Genomic DNA, 19,617 nt, shown 5'->3' on the forward strand with positions numbered 1-19,617 from the left:
TTATCTCTCTGCTGAAGGCAGTTTGTGCTCAATCCCTTTGTTTATTTCTTCTCCTTCGAATGTCATTACTTTTTCATGATAGATGATAGTTCTAGGAGCATGCTCTGAAAGATAACAAGAGAAAGAAAGCATGAAGCTGAGTTGGCTTAGAGGAGAAAAAGAAATGTTACCATTGTAATTATCCCCAACACACACATAGTTGGGAAGGTGTGAATCTGGTGTTTAGCTGACAACATACTTACCTTGTCAGGCTTTGTTCAGTGCTAAGGAGAGGGTGGGCAGAAGGGAGCCAACATAAACACATAACTCCCTGCAGTAACTTGCTTGAAAAGAGTGGACACGTCCTAGAGCCCTTGCTTTACAATTTAAGGGGTTTTGTATATTTTTGATTGCTTTAAAACCATACAAAGATGGATTCAATTAAGCGAGTTCAGCTTTCTAAAGTCCAGCTTATGCATTTGTTGCTGCACAAATCCTCAGAGGGCTCATTAGCTGTCAACTGCCGCTGACCCCCAAAGTTCCTCTGTTTGTGCAACTGGCAAATGCCTACCTTTGGGGTCACCATCTAGCTTTTGCAGGATAATTCATACACTCACTGTCATCACCATGAGCTTCTCCCAAATGCTCCAGGGCAGAATAAATACAACTATTGTGGAATATACACATATATATGTATATGTATATATATATGTATAAGGAGGTGTTTCCAGAATAAAACTGTACAAAACCAGCAGTAGTTACCATCAGGTGTAAACGTGAATACCCTCAAAGATTCTCAAACATCCTAGGGAAACACAGGCTCTTACCACTCCCTTACCCCTCCTGTAGATTTTCCTATAGGTGAAGCTCAGCTGTTTAAATAACTCCTCCACAGTTATCAGGCTTGTTATTTCAATGTACATTCACTCTTATCAAACTGTTCCCAGCCCCAGGAGCGAAAGCGGGTGAGCAGCTAGTTAAATGAGTGGGTAATTATTCCTCAAGTGTTGCTGAAAGGGTGAGTAAACATGCCTTGTTCTGCAGAAGACTGCAAGCATTCAGGCTGACATAGCAGCTCTCTTTTTTATATCCTGCTCACTGTGGAGTATTTTCCCACTGGGTAAAAGGCTCCAAGCTGGATGGAGAATTGAGAAGTAGAAAAAGAGCTGAACACCACAGAGGAATAAAAGAGCAATGCAGTGAGGGAAACCGGACCCAGTGGATCTTAGTATTTCCCCAACTTTGGCAGAGCCAGGATTTCAGCCCCAGAGACTTTCTTTTCTGCAAATGAATAAAATCAGCAGCCCCATCTCAGTCCGACTCTGTGAGCTGAGGGTATCAGCTTCACTAGCTGCTTCATTATCAGCTTTATCCCACTCATTCACCATGAAGAGGGGGCTTTGCTTTTAAAGACACATTGATTACTTTGTAGGCAGAAAATACAGCTTTAAAGAAATTACACTGAAAGCACAGGGCTAAAGAATAAGGAATGCATTGAGGAAATGCATTGAGGAATGCTGAGGAAAACTCAGCACTCCTTGAAAAAAAAAGAAATGCAATTTAAAAAAATCTGGAGTGCCTAAAATGCACTAATTCTTTTTGAAAATCTTGATCCAGTCATTTTGGTTTCCCAGGAGAGGGGTTCAGCTAAAATATTGCTAAGAATATTATTAATCTTCTAATGACTTCCGATTTTGTTTCGTGATTCCAGGAAATCATCTTGGCTCAATGAAGATAATGTTATATCTCCCCATCTTCTTGGTATGTCCTTGGTGCTCTAGCAAGAGGACTGGCACAGTAGTTCTCTCAATGCAGGTTTAGGCTTGGGGTGCAAATGTGATAACCTGGTTCCAAGTCATCTGAAAGACGGTGCCTTAATAAGAGGAGTTATCAATCTACTGTAAATATTCCCAATCCCAGTTAACCAAGTTAGATCTCACAGGGTCTAGAGCACACTTTAGGATTATTTAGAAAACTAAACAAAAAGGACTGATGCTGGACATGCTCAGGTAGCATGCAACTGGAGTCCTCTGCTTTAGAAAGGCAGGGAGAGACACAGCTAACAAAAGAGTCCAAACGCAGCTGGCAGTGAAAAACTACACAGCCTCCTGCTTTTGTAGGAATGTTTGCATTGAGCTCCCAAATTGTGATGACATGGTAACACCCTGAAAATGCAATGCCAAGCTGTGGCCATGCTCAGCTGAGCGTTCTGGTGTTCTGCAGTCGTTCCTTTGATTTGCAGAAAATGGCAGGCAAGGAAGACTGCTTCATTCTGGCAAAGGGTGACTTCGCTCTCCAATAGTTAAGTTGGAGTGCTCAGATCTCTTATTTTCATCTCCCCAGAGAGAAGAAGAGTTATTTGATGGTCCCAATGGCTTCACACCATCTTGCACACATAATTCAATGAGACAATCCCCTTAGTGCAATGCTCTGAGATCTAGATGCCTATTGCAGGCTGTAATTCCTGGCCCTGCCTATTTTGAAGAGAGCACAGATTATATCTGTACTAGTTATATACTGACCTTTGACTGCCTATTAATATTATCAGACTTTGAAATGTATTATGCACCAGTCAAGCGCCTGACTGGTGCAAATTGTGAAGTTTTTTTCTCATTATGTCATTTATGTGCAGAAACCTATTGACAGCAGCATAATTCCTACAGACCTTTGAGAATCCAACTCCCAGTTGTCATTTGTGATTCTAGTTATACTAAATTCAGAGCAGCTCTTTTCACTGATGCATGTGTGAAAAGCAGCCATTTAAGGCCTGCTCGCCTAAGGGAGGCTGGCAGCCTAGGACCATGCAAAAGGTGCCCTTTTGCTCCATAGCTGTATCCCCACTTAAATACAAGCAGAAATATGGAGAGATATGCAAAACTTAGGGCAGAACTATGCGTGTACCCGCAGTACCTCTTAGAAGATAAGATACCATATATTCTCTAAGACGTATACTCTAAATGAGCCTTGGAAATGATTAGTCTAAAGACAGTTATCAGTGAGCAGATTGTTATCACTTCAAAGCATGCTGACTGCATTCCTCAGTACCAAGGTTTTGGAGCCTTACAGGTAGCCTGTTTTCAGCTGTACACAGACACTGAATTCCCCTGTTAGTGTAGAGTTTTGTAACATTATTTATCCCAGGTCTCCATCAAGTTGAGATAAGCTCACCAGTACTGTCAGCAATACTCTTGTCATTGTGTTTAGGTGGATAGAAATGAGCTGGAAATTATGCTCATGCCATGCAGTGATTCTCTCCTGTGCTTTGCCATGTACTTTCCCTGATGCAGTGAAGGTCCAATTTTGGTGGCCTGTCCTCAGAACCCAATAGATGTAAAGTTTGACCAGCAATGGCTCGAGGAAAAGATGTTTTTGTTCCAATGGATCAGAGTTTCTTGAGAAGCCTTTAGCCTAAGAACTTTTCAAGATTTCTGTCTCTTTCATTTTGCCTTCTCAATCGGAATAACGGGTAACTTTGGACAATGCAGTGACCAAGAAACTGAACAGAGTATGAAGAGTGAGTGGCTTGGGTGTAAAACTGAACTGTCAGAGCGCAAACAATTTTTTAAGGTTTTATGCCACGGCTGAACATGAAATGAAGAAATGGCTCTTCACCTCCACCACTTCCAGATAAGGAAGTTTTAAATAGCTTTGTTTGTTAGTTTGTATTGTTTGCCAACATGATTGGTCTGTACAAATCCTACCAATGGAAAGGGCATTTCTTCTGTTATATATACAGCTGCTCTGAAGTCTGAAAAGTTGAAATATCCTCATGCCAAACATGCATTTTGTATTCAATATCCTATTGAGCTGTTTCATGAGGGTTTACAGTGAGGACTGAATGCATTCTCTCTTAAGGGTCCAAAGTAACCTTTCCTCCAAAGAGGAAGTCCTAAGAAGGTCCTGTTCTCTCTGAGGGATGCAGTTTGGTACTTCATTAGAAAAAAATCCCTTGATCATAACCTGGTCAACTACTATCCACAACCTAGTCTTCACGGTCTGATGAAGAGGTTGCAATTTGTTATGAGAGGTAACTTTTAGAACATGTAGTTGTCCCTAAAAATTATTCTTTATCTGTTAAAGACTCGTGTTTGGTGTGGAAATGCAATTGGTAATATTGCTCAAAAAGATCTCATCGACGTCTGACAGTCAAGCATCCATAGCTGTACTATTAAATCTGTTCAGTGCTTTCAGTGCCATGATTCACAGGATGTGGTTGACCTGTATTCATATTCTTGCAGTATCAGATGGATTGATTTTGTGTAGCTTTAAGATTTTCTTTCAGCTAGGAAGGCTACGATGGCTGTAGGCAGTTGCAGTTGTACTGCTATCTTAGCGCAGTGTGTGGGTATGTGTTTGCTTGAAGGTTGCTAGAATGGTTGTTGAGGTATAGAAAGTGATATTTTTAATGTTGAATTGATGCTCTTCTCTCATTGAGCTAATGCAAGGAATGCTACAGACAAGTTCTGGCAGAACGATATGGAAGAAGGGAAAAAGAAAACATTCAAACCAGCAAGGAACTAAAGATGATAGTTTGGGAAAGTTATCAAAGAAAATTGAAGAACAGTATCAATTCCACTGCGATTTTTCTCCATTTGGCTATGCAGGTTAGACTAGTGAGACCCAGGTTAGAACAGATATTTTGGCTGTTCAGAAAATGTTTGTGCATGTGGATTCATTATTATGTGAAAAAGAATCTGTCCTTTCTCTGCATTAATGTTGCAAGTCAGTATTGATCAGGCATGGCAGTAGATAACAATTTTTATATGCTTCAGTTGAAACCTTTTAAATACAAGTCCTTTTAAGTACTTTTTTTTTTTTTTTATAGAATCACTAATTTTTGAATGCTCCTGTCGTGCAGATAGATCTAATCATACATATTTTCTTTTATCTGAACACATGATGATTGTCTCCTGGAAGTCAAATTAAAACAGATCAAACCAATGCTGAGTGCTTTTTACAACCAAAATATAATGTGGAATTTAAGAAGTAAAGACTGGAAGGATATAAATGTTTCAATGCCCAGAATCAATATTGTTGTGATGCACCAGCATATTTGTGTATTGAAATTGTTATTCATGAAGCGTCATAGCAATGCTATCAGTAAAGTGAATTTGCCAAAATTTTGACCTTGTTGTATATAGAAGCACCTTTACTTTAAAATATCATGTGCTGTAAGCAGGTAGCAACAGGGAGCATACCCACTTGAGTAATTTTAAAATGCTAGCAGCAGTCCCATACATCATGATCCGCAAAGGCAGCATGCCAGAAGAGTGTTAGTTTCAAGAGTAATGACACTGCTTTGCGAACAGCTTATATCTCTCTGCAAGATCTCCCCTGGAAGATACCATCGTTGTCATTAAAGAGTAAAAGCTGCCAGGCAACTTCTGCGAGCTCTCGGTAGGGTGCTACTGGAATTCTGTCTTACTTGAATAACTTTTTACATTTCACCTTTTTAAAGAGCCTTCTCAGCTGAGTATCAAAACCCAGCAGATCAGACAGATTGGACTCTAAGCCCTCTCCCTGTATTAGAGACACTGGCATAAAAAGTGATTAAATTGCATCTGAAGCGACAATTTAACATGACTTATGCTGACTATATACTGTGTAAACTGTAACTCCGTGAAAACTGGAACCAATGAACAGTTTTTTGATAAGCAATGCGTAAGAGCGCCTTCTGCTTCTAACCACTCACTGTACTCAAGGATCCTCTTTCTCTCAGTGTCAGTGGAGCTGGACAAGTTTCCCCTGAGACTGTCCTCAGAATTTGATTGGGATGATGTAGTGAGTATAAAGAAGCTCAGATTCGGTGACTTAATGATTCTCAGGACTCAATCACTTCTTAGTGATGTTTTTGCTCTCACCAAAGAAGGGGACAGAACACGCGGGACCTTGGGTTGACCAAGAGGATGCGTGGTGTTAGGGTGGTGTTAGGGTCGGAAGTGCTGCCCAAGCCTCCCTGCCCCCTGGCTCTCCCCCTCCTCCTCGGGGCCCGGACAGGGAGCCAGGAGCGCTCGCCCCGGCCCAGGATCCGCCGCCGCCCCATCCCGTGGGCTTCCCCTTCGGCCGCGGGGCGCTACTTGCCATCGATACACGGCGGCCCATGGCGGTGGCCGGCGGCGGGCTGCTGGTCGGGCTGTCCTCCTCCCGGCGCTTCCCCTCCGAGCTGGAACCCGAGCCGGAGCCGGGGCTGGGGTCTCCACAGGAGGCGGCGCTCTCGCTGTCGCTGCCTGCCCGGCTCCCTGTGAGGACGCGGGAGAGGAAGCTGGAGTTGCGGGTGCCCGGGCAGTGCCCGCTGTCCGGGGATTCTCCGCGCTCCTCATCGCGGTCGCGGCAGCCGCTGCCCCGGCTGTGCCTGCGGGGCGCCCGGCGGGCTACAGCCGCCGCGCTGGGTGCCCGCGACGCCTCGTCGCTGCTGGAGGAGGGCGGTGGCTGCTGTCCGTGGTGCTGCCCCGCGCTGTGCCGGCGGCGGGTCGGCGGGGCGCCGCGGAGCTCTCCGCGGTGCTGGCGGCCGGGCTGAACATCCTGCTGCCCCGCGAGAGCGGCAGTAGCGGGAGCGCTGGGGGGCGGCGGGGCTGTGGCGGGCCGCGGCGGAGAGGCTTCGCTGGCCGGACAGGCTGGCGGCACCACGGAGCTCTTCTTGGAGTTGTAGAGGCTGGCCTCCTCCTCCAGTCGCGGCGGACGCCAGTAGAGGCTCTTCTTGATCTTCTTGAGGCCCAGATGGGCGATTTCTAGGAGGTTGAGGAACAAGGAAACAGCAGCAATGCTGTTCATGAAGACCATGAAGATGGTCTTCTCTGTTGGTCGGGACACAAAACAATCCACTGTGTTAGGGCAAGGGGACCGAGTGCATTTGTAAAGGGGGGGCATGTGAAACCCATATAAAAGATACTGACCTATCATAAAGCCCACTTCAACCACAGATCGGGTCAGGATATGTAGGACATAGGTGCGCAGCAGGGACCCTCTCAGGGGTGCCTTATTCACTTTCTTCTGTTCCTCCAGCTTACGCAGTTCTCTCTCCACTCTCCTGTGCTCCTCGGGCATGGTCTCCAGGTCTTCTAGCTGAGCCCGCAGGTGAGCTTTCTTCTTCTGTCGCTCTTTCTCGAGAGCCCTTAACCTGTAGAGTGCATGGCCCATGTAAACAAGTGATGGAGAAGAGACAAATATGATCTGCAGTACCCAGTATCTGATCAAAGAGATGGGGAAGGCCTGGTCATAACAGATATTGTTGCAGCCAGGTTGCTCTGTGTTGCAGATGAACTCAGACTGCTCATCATCCCAGACATCTTCAGCAGCCACACCCAGCACCAGCATCCGGAATATGAACAGGATTGTGAGCCAGATTTTGCCAACTATGGTAGAGTGGATGTGCACTTCTTCAAGGATGCTGCCCAACAGGTTCCAGTCGCCCATGGTCACAAGTTCATCTCTGAATGCAAAAAAATATATGTTACTTTAATGCAATAGTGGATTTCCCATGAAATGTCCCTTTTTAGTGGTTGGTTTTGGTTTTTTGGGGGGTTGGGGGGGAGGTTGGGTTTGGTTTTTATTTGTTTTGTTTAGGGTTTTTTTGTTTTGTATAAATAATCACCTTTCATATATATTCTTCTCATAGCAGGAGAGCTCTTAGAAGTTCTTCATTATTTTCTACTTACCAGGTCTTTAACTGAAGGCAGACTTCACGATTACCCATGAAAAATGCAAACATGAGATTATTCTAAGCATGAAAGCGATTGATTTCAGCTGTAAACCACAGTACTTTGTATCTGCCTACAGTTTTACACTATTTTCTTCCCACTAGGAAAGAAGACAATTTTTCTCACTTTGCAAACCCTTTACCAGCTGCAATTTAATTCTACACCCACACCATTCCACTATGGCTTTGCCTTAGTTTTGCCATTATGTATAATGCTCATGGCTTCGATAAATTGTTTGAAAAAGTTTTGAGAAGTAACCTATAACTGTGAGAGAAAACTGTTTCATTCTGTACCCCAAGGCAGTAGTATTATTAGTGCCATCCATCCAATATTTTCCCCTCTACCAGGGTAACAAACCACAGGTTTCTTGCTTGGATTCCTAAAACTACAAATAGATAGTTAATTTACACATAGCTGTACATGTATAGTCTCAGTTCTAGCACAATATTAATAAAGTAAGAGTGCTTCTAGGATTAATGGCTTTAATTTTATGCATTTAAAGTCTTATTGAATCACCAAGACTTTGTCTTGATTATAAATTTTAACATATGAGATAAATAAATCAGGGATTACACAATGGAGTGATGTGGACTTTTTTAGCTGTGGCTGTTGGATGATCTTTTTAACTACCACTTTCCCAGAATCATTTTGATTCATCAGCAAATTGATCTACCTTCTGCTGCCAGATGCTGTTGCCAGACACTTGATTTCCAAGTTGCTTCTCTGGAAACTATATGGGAGTTTCAGGTAATGTAGGGGATTGAAATGTGAGGTATTTGTCTATTTATGAATACACTGCACATTCAGTATTGTGTCCCTAGAATATTTTCTGCTAACATGGTAATAAAATATTGAAGCAACTGGGATCATATCTACCTTAGAATCACAGAATCACAGAATATTAGGAATTGGAAGGGACCTCAAAAGATCATCTAGTCCAATCCCCTCTGCCGGAGCAGGAACACCTAGATAAGGTTACACAGGAAGGCGTCCAGGTGGGTTTTGAATGTCTCCAGAGAAGGAGACTCCACAACCTCCCTGGGCAGCCTGTTCCAGTGTTCTGTCACCCTCACTGAGAAGAAGTTTCTTCTCAAGTTTAAGTGGAACCTCTTGTGTTCCAGTTTGAGCCCACTACCCCTTGTCTTACCATTGGTTGTCACCGAGAAGAGCCTGGCTCCATCCTCGTGACACTCCCCCTTTATATATTTATAAACGTTACGGAGGTCACCCTTCAGTCTCCTCTTTTCCAAACTATAGAGACCCAGCTCCCTCAGCCTTTCCTCATAAGGGAGATGCTCCACTCCCTTAATCATCTTAGTTGCCCTGCGCTGGACTCTCTCCAGCAGGTTCCTGTCCTTCTTGAACTGAGGGGACCAGAACTGGACACAATATTCCAGATGTGGTCACATCAGGGCAGACTGGAGGGGAAGGAGAACCTGTCTTCACCTACTGACCACCCCCCTTCTAATACACCCCAGGATGCCATTGGCCTTCCTGGCCACAAAGGCACAGTGCTGGCTCATGGTCATCCTGCTGTCTACCAGGACCAGGGTGTATTAGGGTTTGCACTTGATTTTTTTTCTGCTACTGTACTTTCAAAACTTCCCAAATTCCACTAAGCCATTAGTGAAAAGCACTTTCTAAGGTTTTGTTGAGAGTGGCTGGCTGCAGCACCCAAAATTTTGCACAGTTTTAATTGCCAGTACAGCTGGGTGATATCACCATATCATATATCAATATAGCTTGATTAAGGTTTATGATATCATCCCATGTGATACAATTTTGCCTGCGGGATGTGTTTAACCACACTGAGAGTAGATTGTGAGTTGTAATCAACAGTGCAGTTATTCTCTGCACAGGCATCCTACAGACTCTCTTATTACGTATCTGGGATTTGAATTTTCACAATGAACTTCCCTTTTGACACAGGGAACTGGCTAAGGAAACCTAGCTAGCGAAGCAATTCCCTAGGTGCTCTGATGCACCTGGAGCATCTTTTTTTCTCACTCCTTTCCTCCCCTGTGTACCATTGAAATAAGATACATGAAAAAAAGAAGTCAGCTGCAACTATGGTAGTCAATTTTCCTAATTTTTAAAGATCAGTGTGAGAACTTTCTTCTGACCTACTATGAATTTTATTGAGAGCAGAAATCAAATTGTTCCAATGTCATAGGTTTGGATGAGTGCAAAGATGTTCATATGCTGAAATGTTTGCTGGAAAACATTACATCTCACGCTAACAATGCTGAACGTGATTTTCCAAGCTTGGAAGTGCTGACAGAATAGTTCACCTTCAGTAAAGCAAGACGTAGAGGTTGCCAAACAGCAAACTCCCAAAGCCAGAGTACTCAAGACGCCAAGTACATGGGTGACACTGATTGCTTTGTGCCACTTTTGATGGCAACACATCAGTTAACCAAGGAGCTTTGGCCATATTGGCTGCTTTGCAAATGGCTGGTCCCTCGCTGAAATTGATAGACTCCAACTGTCGTGGTTTAAGCCCAGGCCGTAAATCAGAACCACACAGTCTACTTTCCCCCCCCTACCCTTTCTTCCCCCCGCTTCTGGAGGGACGGGGAGGAGAATCAAAAGAATGCAACTCCCACGGGTTGAGATAAGAACAGTTTAATAACTAAGGTACAAGACAAATCACTACTGCTACCACCAATAATGATAAGAGAAATAACAAGGGAAGAGAATACAACACCTCACCCACCGGTACCTCGCCCTCACCCAGCAGTGATCTAGACCTTCCGGGAACTCTCAGTTCTACATCCTGGGCATGACGTGCTGTGGTATGGAATACCTCTTTGGCTAGTTTGGGTCGGGTGTCCTGTCTCCGCTTCCTCCTGGCTTCCCCTCCTCCCTGGCAGAGCATGAGACTCACAAAGTCCTTGGTCAGAGTAAATATTCTGACCAGCAACTGAAAACATCGGTTTTATCAGTATTATCCCCAGGCCGAAAGTCAAAAACACAGCACTGCACCAGCTACTAAGAAGTAGAAAAAATGACTGCTACTGCTGAACCAGGACACCAATAAAAACAAAACAAATCAAAAACAAACCCAAGTGAAATGGAAAAATGTAAATGCAGGAAAAAATGGAAAAGGAGCCATGCTTTAATCCCAGAGATGAAATGCTATTGTTCCTCTAGTAGTAGGAATTATCACTTCCCATTCTGTTACAGAAAATGCTTATGACCATCTGGGGTAATGAGAGGACAAGAAGAGGAGGATAAACATATCACTCTGGCTCTACAGGTGCTTTGTTTTTTAAGCTGCTTCTACTAGTATTTAAGCAATTCTATCCTCCGTTTTCCTTTGTAACAGCTGACAGGGAAAAGTAATGGTTAGAGTGGTTTGATTCACTCTCTAAGACACTTTCCCTCAAATCCACACTGGTAGAACCACAGTATAAATATTGACATGGTGAATGTTGTGTCTAAACTGAAATAGCCAGCCTAGAGCCAAAAGAGCCAGAGTTTCTCAGAAATCAGCCGAAACTTGTTTACAACCTTGTCATAGCAATGTGCTATGTAGCCAATTTTTCCATCTTCCCCTTCCCTGGTCTTATTTGAATTCTATGTGACAGAGTAATTGCTGTTTACTGTAAGAAAGTAATCTCAAATATCAATTACATCATTATTTCCTGTCTACTAGTAGACTACAAATTCTAGTATACTAAAAATATACCATTTTTAGTGTAGATAGTACATACTCAAGACATTTCTCATTATACTGACTAGCTCTGTGTCTGTCCAACTATTTTTATATAGTTATTTCAAACAGTAAAAATGCATGGAGGCAATCAGAACCAGGTGAAAATCTACTGTTTCTCTTGGAAGAAGTTTCTTTATTTCTTGTTTTTGTTACTTCTTTATTTTAAAGTTAATTTGATTATTTGCCACTGTTCAAATTACTTCTATCCTGAATTTATGCCAGGTTTGAAAAAACAGAGTTAAAACTTAAATTTCTGGTCACAGAAAGGTAAATGCTAAAATGCAAATAATCCTGGATTTAATTTGCATTGCTTCAAGTCTGACAGGCACCAGCCTGCTTCATACTGTCCTGGGAAGAATTATTTTTCTGCCACTTACCTTACGAGAAAGCCCTTGGTTAATCTGTCTTAGAGCATTGCAGAAGCAGCACTCAGTGCTGCAGATTACTGTAGCTCAGAGACCTTCCTCCGACAGTGGAATGTTCCTAGGACATGCGTTTTTTCCCCAAGAGCCAAAACATAGACGTGGTATGCTGAGCAGACTTCTCGGATCTTTGTAGCTGGATAACTCAGCCTAAACTACCCATGCACGGTTTGAAAATCATCAGATGATAGGATGGTGCCTCTAGCCAAAATTATCATGCAATTATTTTAGTCAGTGGCATCTAACAAAGCCATTCCCTCAAGGCTCAAGCTGTTCAGCAGTAGTTTGCAATGTCCCCATGCCTTGTTTTAGTTGGTTCTTCAAATATTACACCTCCACCCAGCTCTCAAATGACATTTTATTTTACAAACTGGCTAAATAGGCAGCCTTTACAGCACGATAGATTCTTACATTTTCTTTACATTCCATTAGTTTTGCTTTGAATCAATGCCCAAGGATCGATCGGTCATGTCCGATTTCATACTCTGTTGCCTGGTGAGTTAATTTAGGATGTGTTACACTGAGTCTTTGAAAAGGAGGCCACAGGAACTGAGACTCAAGTCTTCAGATAGAAACACAGACTTTTGGCACAGTTACCTTTTTTTCAGCTGGGTTAAAGAGCCACCTCAAGTCCCTTCAGAATTGGTATCTCTGAGAAACAAGGTTTAAAAAAGGCGAGATACCAAAATCGGTTTTTGTGAGAAATCGGGGCCACTGGAGCTGAGGTTCTGATAATGACAGCTTCTGCTGCCTAGCCCTGCCTAGGCTTAAATTTTATGGAAACCCCAAATATGTTTTTTCTTTTTTTTATTTTCTGATCCAGATCTTTTGGCCCTTTTCTTCCACCCCATAAGGTTGTAACTGACTTCCACTTCAGGCTCTTCTTCCTAAAGACTGAGATGGGGTTGTTTTTGGTGGTACAGCATTGTACTGTCAAACTCTGATGGGAGACGATGTATGCATGAGCCATCACCAAAATTTTATCCATCTTTCCCATCAAAGCCAATTTTGCTCCTGCAATGCCTCTTGACTGATTCTTCCAAGAAGTCCTGAAATCTGTTCATGGCATGCTTTATTACTGCTGCCTCCCTGCATGAAGACAAATTGCTAGAGACTATTCTGCAGCTGGTTTTAGAGTGAAGACAATTAGAGGAAAGACTTAATGGAAATAGCTATGGGTTGCTGCATTGCCACTGAAGAGAAATGCCTTTAGTCCAGTCAACTATTTTATGTAGACAGCTGGCAACAGGCTATGTCTCTGAGAGAATCCCTCAAAAATCAATACCCAATGCTTTACAATTTCACTATCATGCACATCTCCATAAACCCTGCTCCTTGAATTCCCACTCTAGAAAGTTTTCCAATACTCATGTCCACTAACAGCTTTTAATCTGAATCCTGTAGGAATATGTGTGGTGGATAGAAGCAGACCTATTCTTCAGTAGGAAATTGGAGTAAGCCTCTCAAAGGGCTGCCAGCTACACTCTTCCAATGAAAAGCTTTAGATACAAAAGGTCTTTCTCCTTTGTAATACTGCACTCAACACTAACCCAATGATTCTATAAAAAAAGAGGAAAGTTGTATGATCTAATTCCTAAGTAGTTCAAAGGTTTTATGCAATTTGTTAAATTGCCTGATTTCTGATCCAGTCATGTCCACTAAGAAGCAAGCAGTATGTGTTCGGAGCAGTAATAGCATCAGAGCAGCAGCTGATTTACTTCCATGTTTATTGGCTGGAATATCAACAGAGCTACTCATTTATACAAACTAACCGAAGTCCATTTTAATGCTACTTCACAGCATTTGTAGTTGTCAAGGCATTAGCCAACCGTTCTATAAGATGTTTTCATTTACCTGAGGTTTCACAAGTAAGCCTGTAGATTTACATACAATACATTTTGCATATATGTATCAAAATTCTTCTTGAAGAAATAAATTACAAACAACAGTACAAAACCAGTCCAAGCCAACCTTTGTTCAACAAGGGTATAGGTGTGTAAATTTTACAGTTTTATTCTTTGCATCACTCTTACAGTAAGCAAACTATGTAGTTTATACAAAATAAACCTGGAGTTTTATATAGTTAAAAAAATCATCTTTGGCTAAACAAAGCTCTATTTTTATACATATATTTATATATATATATACACCCATCAGATATTTTACATTAGGAACCTGTACACATAATTACAACAGACAGAACATTAAAAAATTTTCATAACTTACAAAAAAAGGAATCCAAGTCAGAACCAAACCAGTCAAACCCAGGCCTCCCCCATCACCTGTACAGATAAGAAAGTAAATAAACAGACAAGGAATAAACAACTTTGTAATAAAATACTGCCTGCTTTTTTGAGACAGAGAGGAAGCGCTTGAATAGAGAGAAGCTACTTCCCCCAGTGCCTTCAGTACTGTGCACACTTCGATCTCTAAGGATGTGGTTAAAATACTCAGTAGAGTCCGGTTTTCCACAAACATGAAAGCTACTCTGCCAACTGGCAGTTGTGAGAACAGCTTCGGTTAGGTTTAATTCTCCAATAAGTAAACAACTGTCATCAATGTTAAGAACAAGCATGGATAGGGGATACCAATCACCCACTGAAATCACTAGGCGCTTCTGGTGTAGCATGGAAGATGATACTTGATTATCAAAAGCAAATGTTTTAGAAGCAAGTACATAAGATGGAAGGCTGCCAGAACTGACATCATCGCCTACTCAAGTCATTCCTTGTAACAGTTTCCAGAGCACTGCCTAAAATGAGGATGATGCACTGTTTGGCAGCATGACAATCCATTCCATAGGTCCCATTTACAATACTCCAAAGGTGTCGGTGGCAATATCACCAACCAGTTATCTGATGTTTTATTAGAATGAGAACTCTGTCCTTAGTTGGGGAGGGAGCAAAAAACCATTATGTTGAAACTGAAGCCGCGGTCACTGGATTCTGTCAAAAAGCTAATTTAATTCAAGTTGAAAGCCAACGCACTTTGGTAGGGGGCTCTTAAATGAAATCTAAATAACTCAGCAGATGTTCTGACTGACTAAAGATGACAGCAATTTTGATCCTCAATAAAGAATAAAACCTCAAACATCAACAGATTCAGAACAGCAAAACCTGTGCAATGTCCAGGAATGTTTCTTAGAGAGAATTAAAAAATAAAAAAACCCCAAGTTTTTTTAGAAATATAGGATAAAGCAGCAAATGAGAAGTGTGTGTATACATATGCATACATACACACTTTTACTATGTGCTAGTAAAACTGGAAGCAATTATAAGAGTTCTTTAAAATAGAACATAGTGAATTTCTAATGTAATAAACAATTCCCAAAGATAACATACAATTGCTGTCAAAACATGCCAAGTTGACAAGATTTTGAAACTGCTTGTTTTTACAAAAAAGTGTTTCTCCTGGTTAGAAAGTATAAAGTCACATTTTATAAAACTGCAAAGGTCTGTTTCTAAATTAAGTTTAAAAGGAAAATCACTTGTCAATTTTTACTTTTTTTAAACAAAAATAGAGTGCTTATTATGTTGAAGACCTAAATTAAGTACCATTCCCAGATGTAATTTGGAACACAAAAACATATTTGCCTTTTGCAAAGAAAAATACCTTTTTTATGGGAAATAAAACCCCAAACCCAACTGTTCGAAATTATTTTAAAATATCATCAGAACTGCAAAATGTTTTTAACTACAGTTCGTTGTAGATGATAACGTGCTTAAAATCGAAGACAAACCCTACGCACAGTGCCAGATTCTCTCCTTGTAACCCACTACAAGCTGCTGAGAAAGCAGCAAGAACCACCTATTCCTTAACATCAGAATGCAATTACTATGCAACCAGCTTTTGGAATCATTATCATCATTGCTCTGCCGTCTTTAAAAGAAAAAGGCCTAACTTCCTAAAATTTGTTTCAATGTGACATACCAGTCATTTTCCAGAAATACCAACTGGATTCCAAAGCACGCTTACTTTTTAAAATCATAGTTCAAAGTCACCACATGCAGTACTTCCAGCAAGTTAAGCACGAGCCACCACTTTCACTTGACAGCACATCCTTGTCATTATTTATAGTACATATTTAACCAACAGGAGATGTCACCCCCTTGAAATGATACTGCTCCATTTGTACGTGCCCATTATTTTTTAGCCAGTTTCTTTGTAAAGTTCCTTCTGTGTTATTCTGATAAAGTACTTCAGAGGAAACATGGACAGGGAAGCAAACAATTAACAGTGCATCAGATTTACCAAACTTGGTATTCTGACCTGGTTACCTCCCACTAATCCCATTACATGAATGTAGTGGTTGTAGTCCATGGTTGCTCGTAACAGCTATACCCTGTAACCATGAAGTAACTTCGTGTTAAGTTTACTTGCACTTGGATTTCTTGAACAGCTTCATTAACTGCTTGAATCTTTCTGAAACCTAATGGAGAACAAAGAAAGCGACATATCATTATGGCCCCAGATTTCCCTAACTGCCAAGACAAACTGATCTGACAGCATGAAGTTCTTAAGACAACCATTATTTTGGTTTTTGCTTCCAATAAATTTTACCAGGAGAATTTTAGGAGCACCAGCAACAGGTTAATTAAATGTAGGAAGTCTTCCTGTGCTTTTGACATCTGAAATAGCCTCCACATGAATCACAGACAGCTAGAGCCAAATACTGTTTTAACACAGGAGGAACTGGTTTACAACACAGGAGGCAAAAAAATGAGGGCTTCAAAGTCAATTAGACTTGAATTTTGCCAGGTATAACTGGGAGCCAGATTCAAATATAAGGACAAAATGTTATTTTGTACTCCACCAAAAGCACAGTTTATTGTTTATTTCTACTCTCTGGTACAACTGTTGCTATTTATAGCTCATCATGAGGTGTCTGCCCACCTGGAATTTTACAAAAGTGGTCTGTAAATGAGAGTCAAGCATCTTTTTGATGAACATAGCTACAGCTTACATAGAGAGCTCAATTGTAAGCTAGTATTTCTTACTGCTATATACATATTGCTATAGCATATCTATCATTTGTCAAATAGCCAACTGGGAGGAGTGACATAAATGCACAGATAACTCTGCTTTATCCAACCAGCCACCCCAACAGCTTCTAAACCTCTTGAAGAGTCTGTAACCATAGAAAACAACATCCTAAAAGCCAAATCCTTAGCACACAGGATTTCCTAACTTAGCCAAATGGGTGTTTCTCCTTTCTTGGATTTGTAGGATAGAGATTAAAACAGCAATTCAAGAAAAGTACAAAGTTATATGCAAACCTCTGAAAACACATCAACTTGACATCTGTGCCTTCTGAAGTTTCTTAATTACAAAGTAAAAGAAAAAGTAGTAATGAAATATGTCCTTTCTGCAAATCCCTGGTATTTTTTTACAGTGCTATTTTTAAGCTTTTTCTAATTTACTAGATATGTACAAAGGCTTTGGGGCATCTCCAAAATGCCTTTCTTTAAGTGCTGATTCAACAACAGAAACAATCCTGTGGTCCCTGGCTTATGACTGGACACAGCAGTTTCAAGGCACCAATCAAACAGGTACTAAAGAATCCCTGGACCATAATACCCCTATATTGTATATTTTTAGTAAGTTATGAGTAGAAGAATCTAAGATTCTTTTTTCAAGAACCCCTTAACAAAAGGCATGAGGAAAAAAATAACTCAAAATTAGTAGATCTCTGAAGTTTTTTGTTCAACTGCAACCATAAACGTAGCAGCATAGCCTATAAATTATAAAAATGATAGCACCTACCTGATTTGGGCTTTTGTTCAGCCTAGTGGCTAAGGAAACAAAGGTTTTGCTTGATGGTCCTTTTCTCTGACATTCCAGTAAAATTTCTCGGTCATCATTTCTATAGCAAAAATGCACTTTTAAATATTAATACACGTATATGTGTACATGCACACAGACAAAAAATACATAAGGCATATATAAAATTCTAAATATTTCCAAACTACAGAACCTGAGTTCAAACAGCAGCAATGACCTTATGGAGGATCTTCTCCTCTACCAGCACAGATTAAGAGAGTTAGTACAAAGAAATGTTAGTGGAGATTATGCTACCCCTTTTAGGAAGGGCAGGATTATTACAGTAGGGTTAGTCCAAAACCAAAGTAATCAAAAAAGAGTTTTAAGCTTTTAAAGCAGACATTTAAACTTGAAAAGAATACATAAACTCAACAGGGGCCAGTAGTTCTAAGTGGACTTGCCTCAGTTTGCGTGGCTAGGCAGCACTGTCACCGAAGGCCCACTGACATTCAAAGATTAAACAGAGAGGTATTTGACTTCTGTAGGAGGCTTAGTATAACAAATATACTCAGAGCACATGTTCACATGAGCATAAAGGACCAGGATTCTGTTTTTAAATGTGTCACCAGTTTGCTGTCTGTCTCATTAATGAATTTAGGTATATGTAAGACGGATACAGACAGAGTTATTACACAGCAGCTACTATGCATCTTTGGTTGAAACCTGCCAGATGCTATTAAACTTTATTGAAATTCCTCCATTTCAAACAAAAAATATAATGACTACTTATTTAAATAAACATTTTTATTTTTTTTAGGCATCGTTCAAAGGTGGACAAAGGCTAAGCCAGAAAACTCAGCCATATTCTTCAGAAGAAGATTATTACCATTTTCCTACCTCATTGGCTTGCATATCACAAATCATATTAGCTTTTACAGTTTTTTCCATGAAGGAATTTATTTTCTTTTAAGATGCTACCTAGAAACATTTGTATCTGGCAGCCCAGGAAAATTCCTCTGTCATCATTTCTATAGCAAAAAAAGCATTTTTAAAATATTGATACATATATACATGTACACAAACAAACAAATCAAACCACACACCATATATAAAATCCTAAGTATTTCCAAACTACAGAACATGAGTTCAAACTATAGTTTAGGAAGGTCTGTGCTGAAAATTTTAGAAGCCCCTTTCTAAAGTGATGATTGTATCAAGTTGTAGCAAGAGCAGCAAAACCTAACTATAGTTTCTTGAGGATAAGAATAAACCACAATAACTTTGCAGGTATCTCCAACACATACAGTCACTTCATTTGTCACCCACACCATACTAACTGGAATATGGGGGCTGAATGGTTGCCTCGTACACTTCTGCAGATTAACCAGTATAGGCCCCAAAAGAGAAAACTGTTTGCTCTCATGCCTTCTCTCAGCATGAGAAATCTTAAGCTGTTCTCCATTACCCAGTCACTGATGCTTCCAGGCCTTGTAGGAACATCAAAGACCTCCAGCCCCTACCACACCTGGCTGGTCTTCTTGCACAGGAAAGAAAATGGGCAGGGGAACAAAACCTACAGACAGTGCAATATAGTAGGTCTGGTTACCTTAGCATATAAGCTTTAAAACTAAAACCAAAAAGTAATCCTGTTTTGGGAGATTTGGGTAAGTGATGGAATTAGTTATGACATATGGAAGCCACCTTCTTTAAGGCAAATCTGATTTAACCTACCTGAGAAACAACTAAAAATTGTTCTTGTCCAAAGGCCATTAACAGGATTACATAAAATCATTTTTCATCTTTTAAATTTATTTTCCCCTGGACAACCGTTACAGAAAAAAGATAAAATAGACTTTGGCACCTTTTAGTGGTACTCTAAGAGATGACAATCTCATAAAGCCACCCTGAACAGACAAGAGGCAGCTCACACTCCATTATCCACAGAAAGATGCAGAGCTACTGAATAACTTCAGCCATTAGCTAAATATCCTTTTCTTCCCACTTTTTGGTTTATCACATAGTTTAAAAAAAAAAAACCAAC

The 19,617-nt window shown here is 40.8% G+C and overlaps 2 protein-coding genes across 7 annotated transcripts in view; both read right to left on the reverse strand.

The window, feature by feature from the left end:
* Positions 1-16,153, reverse strand: GJA10 (gap junction protein alpha 10; the record flags this gene model as incomplete). Its single annotated transcript, XM_080615910.1, has 4 exons — positions 16,086-16,153; positions 14,043-14,098; positions 6,057-7,408; positions 1-104 (listed from the first exon to the last, which is right to left on the reverse strand). The coding sequence occupies exons 3-4, from the start codon at positions 7,390-7,392 to the stop codon at positions 1-3; spliced, it is 1,440 nt and encodes a 479-aa protein (XP_080472036.1). The 5' UTR covers positions 7,393-7,408; positions 14,043-14,098; positions 16,086-16,153.
* CASP8AP2 (caspase 8 associated protein 2) overlaps positions 13,237-19,617 on the reverse strand; it is a 25,340-nt gene continuing 18,959 nt past the window's right edge. For 5 of the 6 annotated variants that reach the window (XM_080614627.1, XM_080614625.1, XM_080614626.1 and 2 more), the window contains 2 exons: positions 17,580-17,679; positions 13,237-16,245 (listed from right to left, as the gene is read on the reverse strand). In XM_080614627.1, coding sequence (XP_080470753.1) covers positions 16,189-16,245; positions 17,580-17,679 — 157 coding nt within the window. In that variant the 3' untranslated portion in view covers positions 13,237-16,188. Of the gene's footprint in view, positions 16,246-17,577; positions 17,696-19,617 lie in introns of those variants that run through there. The other variant, XM_080614628.1, reaches the window with a different exon arrangement.

The sequence above is a fragment of the Psittacula echo genome (genome assembly GCF_963264785.1).
Source record: "Psittacula echo genome assembly, chromosome: 4".
In the NCBI taxonomy this organism is placed as follows: Eukaryota; Metazoa; Chordata; class Aves; order Psittaciformes; family Psittacidae; genus Psittacula; species Psittacula echo.